The sequence below is a fragment of the Eurypyga helias genome, unplaced genomic scaffold (genome assembly GCF_000690775.1).
Source record: "Eurypyga helias isolate BGI_N326 unplaced genomic scaffold, ASM69077v1 scaffold8607, whole genome shotgun sequence".
Classification (NCBI taxonomy): domain Eukaryota; kingdom Metazoa; phylum Chordata; class Aves; order Eurypygiformes; family Eurypygidae; genus Eurypyga; species Eurypyga helias.
In genome coordinates, this window is record NW_010261086.1 from 1 (window position 1) to 11,135 (window position 11,135).

An 11,135-nucleotide genomic window follows, 5' to 3' on the forward strand; every position below is an offset into this window, starting at 1 on the left:
ATTAATAAGCATTATTTATGCTTACAGGCAGAGGAAAAAAAATCTGAAGAATGCCTACTCACAGCCACACCCATTTCTCCTCCCTCCCCCAAACTGATCACAGTCCAGGCTATAATTCAGAAACAGTTTTGGAGTCTGCAGCATTCTCCACATCCATGAGCAATCACGTCTATGGTTAGGAAGACAGCCCCTATCCCATATGCAATTCTCTGTAGAGGACAATTAAATTGGACCGGACTGCAGGAAATGTCGTGCACCTTGATGTAATGCCTAGAAAAATTCCAACTAGTCCAGAGAACTGTAGCATTGCTCCTGCAACAGGGGCAACTCTAAAGCAAATAATCCTGCACAGCTGTCTGAAATGGTTTCTTGTAGAATGAAAAACCAAGATTCAGTCTTGGCCCTGGCCCTTGCCCTTGCAGCCCTCCCTAGCCTGAATTGAAGCAAGACATCTAAAAAGCCACCTGAACAGCAACATAAAGAGGCAACTTCTTGTCCGCAGTTAAACTATACAATGCAAGCTCACATGCCTGGGAGACAGCTTCCTTTATACCAAGCCATAACCATGAACTGAACTCTTCCAGAAACCAAGGCCTATCTATCCAAACAAGATTCTCTCACAGTTCTTATCCTTAAGCAGAGGATGAACGTGATAAAAACCACTCAACGGCAGTTCATGTACTACTGCAGGTCACTGAAATTCCATACCAATGCCTTCCAATAAACAATCTATTTAGAAGTGAAACACACCTAAAATCCCAAACCAAACTGTAGTACCTAGACTATGCCATTTCTCAACACCTTAAGAAATCTCACAGAGCACCCCCCAGTTAGTATCAACTGCCGAGTTCCCTTGACTCCTGCAGAATATCGGCTCCTACACCTAAAATGTTTTCCAGCCCTTGTTCCAGTTGTTCTTTAACCATAGCTTGTGGACTGAAAAACAAGATTTTGGAGTTACAACATACTTGCATGTTGTAAAAGATAACATCTCCATTACTTTGGAAATCCCCCGCACTTTAAGACTTGGTCACACATCAAAAGGCATTCGCTGACACACCATATGTTTTGATTCTAAACAAATTCCCTTGCCACTACACAAATACACTAATTCCTACTGATACGGATATATTTTTCCTATATGAGAATAATAAAAACTATTAATATTTCTTACCAAGGCCAATAATGGCTTTTGTCTGTACTTCTTCATCTGAATGCTTTGTAAAATACATCAGCAGTTCAAGTACTTTATCCTTAATGTTAACCTGAACAAATTAAAACAAAACCAATAGCCATTTGAAGATTAAACAGATTTTTTTAATCTCTTATAAAAAGCATATATATCAAAAAGAAAAGGAGATACACAATCTTACTGCATGGCCTTTGCAAAACTACATTCTTAAAACACAAAAAGCTGCACAGTATGCGTCATGCAAAAATACATAGCTTTGAAGGGCTAGGAGTAATGTGCTTTCAAATTAAAGTGGAGCATTCAATATATCTAAGACATGGAGAGTAAATACAAGTTATTTACCTTACTGTTGCCCTTAAAATCTTCCTGATCAAAATCAAAATGCCGACACAGTGCTCCAACAGTGAAAAGTGATCTAAGGAGTGCTGGTTTATTGGCAGTAAGTATTGTATTGTACTGGTCTTCTTGGTGTTGACTTTTTAATTTTGAAAGTGCACCTAGAGTAATGAAAGAGTTGATCACAGTGTTTAATCATGCTGTACCGCTAAGATAAGGCTTGTAGCCAAAACTGGAAAGTGACGATTACATGTTGTGATTTTACTTACCATAGTATCAAGTGCACCTAGAGTAATGAAAGAGTTGATCACAGTGTTTAATCATGCTGTACCGCTAAGATAAGGCTTGTAGCCAAAACTGGAAAGTGACGATTACATGTTGTGATTTTACTTACCATAGTATCTATTAAAACAGGCCCACACAAATTTATAGTTCTGGGTGACCTTGTTCACAACAGCCCCAAGACAGCTCACACAGTGCTGAACAACCTAGAGGCAAGAAAGAACAAATGAATTATGTATCTAGAAGTTAAAAGTGAGTTTTTCGTGAAGTTATGTAGGAAAAAGCTATGCTGAACTAAAAATAACTGTGTAACAGACATAATGTCCCCCTCTTAGCCTGCTCTGATAACCTTCTCAAACTTGTTAAAAATACAGCAAAAACACATGCAAACTCCAGTAAAACACGTAAACTGATGGCTCAAAAGTTATCTTCATAATGAAGACAGATTTTCTTTAAATCAAAACCATGTATTTCACAATGTGAAATGGAATCAACGGAGCAGCAGCAATTAAAAGCTTACCGTCATGCCATATTTGATGATGAGTTTCATAAGGTCTTCCTCAATAGTGGCAAGAAAGGTCTCACTTGGGTGCTCCATTAGCGGCACTACGAGCTCTAAGATTTTTGCAACATTGCAGATGACCATGAAATCATTCTGGGTCTGAAACAACAGTATTTATAGCATTTAATATTTCTTGTTGTGTTACCCATCAGCTAATTATTATTAATATGCACTGATTGTAAAAAATCCCGATTTATGCAAGATATTTTTTAAAAATCTAAATAAATATAAATATATACTTTACCTGGTATTAATTTACACATTATGATGAAAGCTAGTTCTGTTTTCTACAGAACTTCAGGGGAAAAAAAAATCTGTACAAGCAGAACTTCATCTCTCATCAAGGTTGTGACAGACCTGGAGATTTCTGGTCCCAATTTTTTCAAGTGCTAAGATATACTGAAGAACTATTCCTGACACATGCACACTAGAGAGCACACAACACCTGGAAACAGGTGTCAGCAACAAAATGAGGCTGTGCTATGACTCAGTGTGCTTTAAACAAAATAAAAACTTTCTGAGCTACACTATCTTACAGGATAGTACAAAAATAATAGAGCTAGGGTAGTGAGAGGTGAAGTATGGAAGAGGAAAGAGCAGGACATTTTCATTCTGATATATTTGCTATATCCTAGATCACTCTATCTTATCCAACTGTACTAGTCTTAAGACTCATATGTTAAATACTAACTATTTTTAAGAATTTGACTATGAAACACAACAATTTTAAGAAGGATCCCTTAAAGATATTAGTCCTCAGTGGCAAGACGCAGCACAGGTTACAGTTGCATTTGGCTGTAAAATCTGCAGATAGAGGGTGAGGAACAGCATCTTAGAAGCTACAGAAATCATCAAAAGGAGCTACTATCCTCAGAAGTTATGCCCTCAAAATAAAACCACAATTTTAATTTTTCTTTTCCTACCTTCAATTTAATCAAGTATACAAGACAGCCATTACGTTATTTGGAAGTTTTTGCTTATGATATATGGAGAAAAAAAAAAGAAAAGACTTACACTACACTTAGTGGTCAGGTACGGCTGCATGGTCATGGCATGTTTGACCATTAGCTGGGGCCTGATTTTGCTGAATAAGAACAAAGTGGTTATGCAAGCAACCAAGCGACCAGAATTCACACCTTTGTTGTCAGAATCTGCAAAAGATTTGAAAATATGAAAAGGATATTAAGTCCAAGTAACATTAGAGCAATGAAAAACATATGGCTTAAGAATTGTTTGAGAATCTCTCATTACATCTCTTTCAAGATAAATACAGAATATTTTTATTCGATTAGACACGAGAACATACTGTGCTAACATTTGTATGTGATTGCAAAAGGTGAAGAAAGAAGCAATGATGCTTCAAAGACATCACTAGTGTTTGAACAACTTACTGTATACAGCTGATGATTCCAGCCAGTGATTCCCATTACAATTCTACAACATACTAATGTGAATGAAACTTGCCATATTTCTTTTGGTTTTAGTGATCTACAAGTTTGAACAAGTTGCTTTAAAAGTAGTTCTGTTACTGTCGTTGGCTAGTGAAAAATTAGGGAAGCTTTATTATTATACAGTGCTCAGAAGTCCACAATGAACTTAAAAGCAGTAATTCCTTACCATCAGTTTTGTAACAGGAATTCTGTAACAGTTGCTTTTCACAATAACAGTTTGGACAACTGCTGTTACAGTATCACATAAAACTCAAAAGAGTTTAGCTACTGGGCTGGAAGTTAAATTACCTGATAAAGATTCCTCATATTTAAGGATGTGCTCAACCAAATTGTCAACAAGCTGAGTACAGGCTTTCTTCACAGGTTTATATGAGGCATCCTCTTCTGACTTCAACAGCTGTAAGAGATGAAACAGAAAATGATTCAGTATTAAGGGTGCTTTCATTTACACCGGATATATGCTGGTTTTATAACAACTACTACAGATATGCAAGGATTTTACACTGTAAAGTATTTGTTTAATTTCTCCACAGAAGTTGCGAGGTGCAGAAAAAAATTACAGGAAGTAAAAAATCAAACCAGAATGCAAAAGAAGCAAAGAAAAATTAAATGCAACAAAAAAAAGAGAGAGAAAAGTTCTAGAGATTTTTGCACTGGGATGACAGCTAACTTTGTGCTTAGAGAAATAATGCAGAAACCAGTAATGCCATCATACTTGTCAGCAGTAACTAGTAAGAGTTAGAAGGCTTTTAGAACGTTTAGAAAAACAAAAAAAGGCAAATTCAAAAGAAAACATTTTGACACTAATCAAAAATATAAAATGAAGATGAAACACAGTTTTATGAACATTTTAATCAGTTATCCTTCTTCTGTATGACTTTGGGTACCGAGATTGTGTCCAAGATGATCCTTTAGTTTCTAAAAATGATTGAGACCATACTCTAGTCTTTTCTTCAGTGCAGGCAGTAAGTGGCTGTGGTTTACCTGGCTACCTATTTTCATGGCACTCCAGGTTTAGGTAAAACTGAAAAGTGTTTTTTCTTGAAAATTAACCAGTGCATACAAAATGTAGAGGAGAAAGGTAACACAGGTTAAGAAATATAAAGAAAGCAAGCTGAATTCTTAGAAAAAATCAGAACAAGATATAATGGAAAAGTAACTTATACTCCCAAGATTCACTGCTTCTATTAAACTGTGCAACAAATATATTGGATGTGAAAATAAACTTATCTACCATTAAAAAAAAAAAAATCTTCATTACACTAGAGGCTTCATTTCAGAATTGAGTATCTTAGCTGTGGACTTCATGTTATGTCACTCATTACTGAAGAGACTACGAAATTAAAACCAACCAAACAAAACCCCTCCCACAACCAGGAAGTGAAGCATTTTTAAAACAGATCATATGAAAAGACAGAAACTAAAATCAGAGACAAAGAAAATTGCACCAATGAAGATTTAAAAAAAGTTGTATGTTTAAAGGGCATGAATTTAACTTGTCTGCTGCATAAGACTGGTCTTGTAGTCCCACTTCTGTGTGTTTCAGTACCGAAAGAAAGGTTAAAATTCTAACAACGGTTGTACCATATATTCAAAACTCATTACTTACATTTTGAAGGAGCTGTTCAAACCAATCATACCCTGTATCTCTACAAGCTGCAACCTAGAAGTATTGTTGAAAATAAACTGATTAATAATAAAGGCATCTGTGGAAAAATTATTTCAGTACAGATGTCACTTTAAAAGAAGAGTAAAGATGCATAGATATATTCTGAGTTTGAAAAACAGTTCTCACCACTGTAGAATTTGCATTCCATACACCATGAAGCCTACACATTTTACTAGAAATCGCTGGCTCTAACTTAAACCAAATTTTGGCTTTGTAGAACATTTTGAACAGATTAAAGCACAAATACAAAATTACATACTAAAAATGAATACGTGTGTGTATATAAATGTATATGCATGTTTTTATACAAAGAAACCAAGCCGTCACTGGTATCATATGCCAGGAACAGCTCACAGGTGCTCCAAAGTAGAATTGGCAGGAGAACTGAATGTTAAGCTGAAGGCAAAGGGACTGACTTCTCAGTCTGGAAAAATGCACACTAGACTAATGTTTGTTAAAATATTGAAAAGCAGCCTGAGGTTTAGACCCATTTGTAACCCAATTATAAGTAACAGAGCAAGTACTTTATTTGATATTCACATCTACGTATAGTTGATATTAAAACACCTTCTCACAGTTGTTTTACACAACGCATTTGTCCCTACAAATTAAAGTGTTTTATTTGAAACAGATTAGATTTTGTTATTTTGGAGACATGCTATTTAATTTGCTACTCCTAAAAAGTAGATACAATTATGCCAATACTGGTTTACCCTGGCTGAGAAAAGGACCTTGTATTTGTTAAAATGGCTTATCAACCTTTCAAAATAAATGTTACCAATTGTTTGAGGACAGTTTACTTTTAAGATACAACTTATTAGTTAGGCTTAATTATATGCTGCTACTAGCAATTCCTGGAAAATGTTAAATACAATAGAAATTTGTTGTGTTTTAACTGAACAAGTATTTTATACTATCTAAATATAGTGTGGTCCCAATTATCGCTGAAATTAGACTAGTGAGTGTTTAAAGTTTCCTACAGCCTGTTCCATCAGTTGAATAATTCTGGCATATATTCAATGTCAGGAGATATAAAAACATCCCACAATTAAATTACTGTATCCTAAAAAAACTACAGACAATATTTCAAAGGCACTAAAACCAATCAGATTTTGCACACAACGCAAATTGGTTTGACATACCACATCAGTGATGTTTAGTATTTTCCTTGTCATTGCTTCCTTGTCATGGTGTGGAGTTGGAGTAAACCAGAGCTTCTGGAATGTCTCATTGACTAATTTCTGAAGGAAAAAAAGTATTACCAGAAATAAACAAACTTATCTTAGTCCACAGGTATTATTTCTAAAACATCCATACAATAGATACGTTGATGATGTGTGCCATTTCATAAGGAATTATTTAAGCCAAGAGAGACTGTTGTAGGAAATGTTATCTGAGACAGACCGCTAAGCAAGTTCCAGCAAAATGATGACTGGGAGCTGACATTATGGGAAGTTACCACTTTCCTGCATTAATTTGCTTTCCTTGGAAAAACAGAGTACCCTGAGAAGCTGACAACTGGACACAACATTATAATGTCTACAGCAGAACTAGCAGCAATGGGGGATTACTTCAGTGTTTTCAAAATCTGTGACAAGGTGGGAAACAGAGAGAAGCCAAGTCTCGCTACCCACACATTGAAGTACATTCCCTTCCAAAGTTTTTGGATGGAGGAAAAAATGGAATAGAATGGAAGTGAACTAAATTATTCCCATATTACTTATAAGGCATATGGTTGTAAGAAGCTCTCCTCATTCATGGAAACATAAAAAATACATTGAAGATAATGCCTCATTTCTTCTGATGTTGTTAGAAAGGCAAGCAGAAGGAGGAGTGAGAACAAGGTCATCTTTCCCAGCAGCAGCATGGATGCAGCTGTCCATCAATTCTTGATTAAGTTTTCTTAGAAAGCAACTTGGCATTAACCTATCCCAGGTGGTAAAAATACATACTGCAGCTTTAAAGTTGCAAATACAAAATTATTACAGCTGCATTCCTAATTACCAAACAGTTTTTAGATTATTTTGCCAAATCAAACAAAACTGTCATCAGGTTTATGATTTAACACAGAATCTTAGTTTTGTGCCCTTCTGCATATCCACTGAACAAGGAGTAGAGCAGGATAAAATAAGTAACATTTTAGGGGGGATAACTGATTCATTGAACATTCAGAATTAGTGCAAAATTGGCACAAATGAATGCAATTTTTATATGCAGAACTCACAAATCTGGCATATATCAAGTACTTAATTTTGAGTTAAAGTTAATTTTGTTTGCAGAAAGTAAGTTTATATGCCAATTTTACATGTTAGAAAAGAGAAGTACCAGAGACAACGCTTGCTAGAAGAAAAGAAAAAACCTAGAAAATAATCTTTTAAAATCTTCTGATTGTTAGCAAAAACTTCAAGGAAATAGAAGATAGGAAAGAAAGAAGAACAAGCCAGAGAGCTTTTTAGAAAGACAAGATATTCGCTCTGAAAAGTTTAAAGTGTATAAATGTCATAAATATTACAAAGGAGGAATGAAATATTTTTTGGAATTTTTTTTTTGGTCATAATATGGAAACACTCAACACTAATTTAAATCCTCAAGATATGTTTCATTCTACCTTAATGCCTTCTTCGTCATTGACTCTCCGAATCATTTTCACACACATCTCTGTAATTTTGGGAAATGTTGGTTGTTCAATGCAGATATCTCTAAGTATCTTTATGACTCTCTTTCTGACACTGATACCAGTATCCTGTGAAGAGAAAAGCATTATATTCTTGAAAACAAACCAGCAATATTAATTAATTTATGCAGTATATGAATTAGTATTTGAAGATCACCCAATCTGGCTTGCAGAATTTATTTAGAAAAAGCAGCTAAAATATTCTGCACTGCATTTACGCAAGAGATCAGCATAATTTGTATCACTTTATTTACAACAATTTTAAAGGTTCTGGCTGAGTCCTCAAGATGCTGAAACACTCCCTCCACTTATACCCTCCCATCTAAGAGCTAATGGATGTTGCAAATGTGTAGTTCTACTACTTAATTCAAAGGTTTCCAAGTTAGATGTGATGACGCTTTAGCTAGTCTATTGGAACACACAGGATTCTTTGTAGATCTGGATTATAATACTTCAAGCCCTTGGACAAAGCTTACAAACAAGACAGAGACAGCAATCTTTGCCATTTTCCTTCATTTAAGGAGATAGATGAGGAGGCTGACTTCATAGAATGACAGAATCACAGAATGGTTTGGGTTGGAAGGGACCTTACAGACCCCCTACTTCCCCCCCCCCTGCCATGGGCAGGGACACCTTGCACTAGATCAGGTTGCTCAAAGCCACATCCAGCCTGGCCTTGAAGACATCCAGGGATGGGGCTCTGGGCAGCCTGTTCCAGTGCCTCACCACCCTCTCTGGGAAGAACTTCTTCCTGTATCTAATCTAAACCTCTCGACTTTCAATTTAAACCTGTTACCCCTTGTAAAAAGTCCCCTCCCAGCTTCCCTCCTTCCTATTGCCTTATTCAAACCTGTTGAAACTCAGTGTCAGGATGAACTGCTTTATGCACGCTCATATGCAACCTGACCTAGTGGAAGGTGTCCCTGCCCATGGCAGGGGGGGTGGGGAAAGAAGGGCTTTTAAGGCACTTTCCACCCACTTTAAGGTCCCTTCCAACCCAAACCATTCATTCCATGATTCTGTGATTCTATGATTCTATATGGACATGAAGATACTAATCTCCAAAACCCTTCAGAAACATGTTTTATCAGGTAACTATAGCAAATGAGTAGTATCTGACTAAAAACCTAACATGAATGCTAAGAGCTAGTGTTACCTTATAGTTAAATTAATGTAGCATTTTATCTCAACACCCAGACAAAACACACTTTTCATACAAAAAAGCCTTTTAAAACACTAAAAATAACATAGAAAAGCAAAGTAGTTTTATCTTTTTTTTGTCCTTTAGATTACTGTGCTGTAGATCTTTCTTCATCACCACACTACTGAACTTCCCTCAACGAACCGTATTTCAGACTTCAGAGATATGGCAAAATTCCTCATTCCACCTAATTTCTGCCTTAATAATGGAATTAAAAGAAATATAATCCTGGTTCTGATGTGGTACAAATTTCTATATACGTTTACCTATATAACATATATAGGTATACAGGTTTCTATATTACAAATTCTCACTGGAAACAAGAGACTGGTTTTACAAGGTTGGTTGTAAAATCACGATGCTCCCCATTAAAACAATAAGATATAATTTACTCTTGGGATCATCGTTCCATATTACTAAACATATAAATGCAGTTTAAAACAGATTTCCAATGCCACTTATTTTACCATAAGTATCAAGCCACCGTACCAATATTCTTTCAATCAGCATGTCATAATACTGCTCAGCAAGCTGAGGACGGCAGAGCACAAATCGGCCAAGCAGCTCCACGGCTGCTTCTCGTACACTAGTGGAGTTATCCATTAATCGTCCATGAACACCTCGTTGCATATCCAGCTAAAAACAACCAAAGAAACACAGATTCAAATTAAGAAGTGAAGATTTAGGTTAAGCATGGCAGAAGAATGTATGCACAGGATGGGTATTTCCTTTTTTACCCTGGCCAGAATACTGGGGTCTACGGCAACAACCTCAGACAAACACTTCATGGCTTTTGTTCGAACAGCAATTGCATTTTCACCAAGTACACGCAGAATCTAGTAAGAGAACAAAAACAAAGATTCAGTTTCTTTGGGCAGTTAGCAAAACAATGTTTAACATGCAAAACCAAAGCAGAGTAACACGAAAACAATTTAACTAAAATAAGACTGTCTACTAAACACTGACTATGTCTTCTCAGACAGTAGAAAGGAGCATGCAAATGATGTTCTATGACACTGACAACTGAGCATGGATATTTACTAGATTTACCAGCCTCTAAGACTGGTCCAAACAGGATTTACACAGAGTCTGTATGGTCACTTTAAGTCCCTTCATTTTGAACTCTACTTCTCTAATTCAGTTGTGGCTTCAACTATGGTTCTTTTAACAGGAGAACTGGATTTGGGCAGTATAATTCTAAGAACAGCTCTGTATGCAGATCAATGTAACTAACACAACCTAAACTGGTACTGGAGTTAAAAAATGGCACCATGACATGTTAGTACTCTTGTCTCAGAAAAAGCAGCGAAGCAACACCGGTCAAATAACAGCTTCCAAAGTGTAAGTAGCATGCAGTGCAAGCAACTGACCACGCTGGCTTGTACTTTCAAATCAAATGAAACTCAGTTTCATTAGTTAATATTGCCAAATGAGCATGCATCTTACAGAAAACGTGAAAATCATTTTAACATTTTGTAATCATCCTCTTACTGTGTGCATCTAATTATAATATTGTGCCATACACATACATGGACAAATAAAATAGTGTATGCACAATATGACATATGAAATGCATGCAAGGAACATAATCACTTATGTTGTACATACAGAATATGAAAGTACATGGTGTTACCATGGCCTGTTAAATACCTGTTCTCAACAAATAACAGATACGGCACACTACCGCAAAAGTGTTTGGAGTCAGAAACCAACTGCGTTTCACTCTACTAAGACTTCCAGCACAGTTTACCTGTGTCAAATAAATATC

At 36.1% G+C, this 11,135-nt stretch overlaps 1 protein-coding gene across 1 annotated transcript; it reads right to left on the reverse strand.

The window, feature by feature from the left end:
- Window positions 1–1,174: 1,174 nt before the first annotated feature.
- LOC104505454 (nipped-B-like protein) lies at window positions 1,175–11,129 on the reverse strand (the record flags this gene model as incomplete). The annotated part of the gene is made up of 12 exons (XM_010155236.1): window positions 11,118–11,129; window positions 10,105–10,203; window positions 9,857–10,003; window positions 8,101–8,235; window positions 6,635–6,733; window positions 5,433–5,486; window positions 4,112–4,220; window positions 3,387–3,523; window positions 2,331–2,471; window positions 1,923–2,016; window positions 1,535–1,689; window positions 1,175–1,265 (listed from the first exon to the last, which is right to left on the reverse strand). Coding segments are annotated over exons 2-12 (1,213 nt in total), but the record flags the coding sequence as incomplete, so codon positions are not given.
- Window positions 11,130–11,135: the final 6 nt, after the last annotated feature.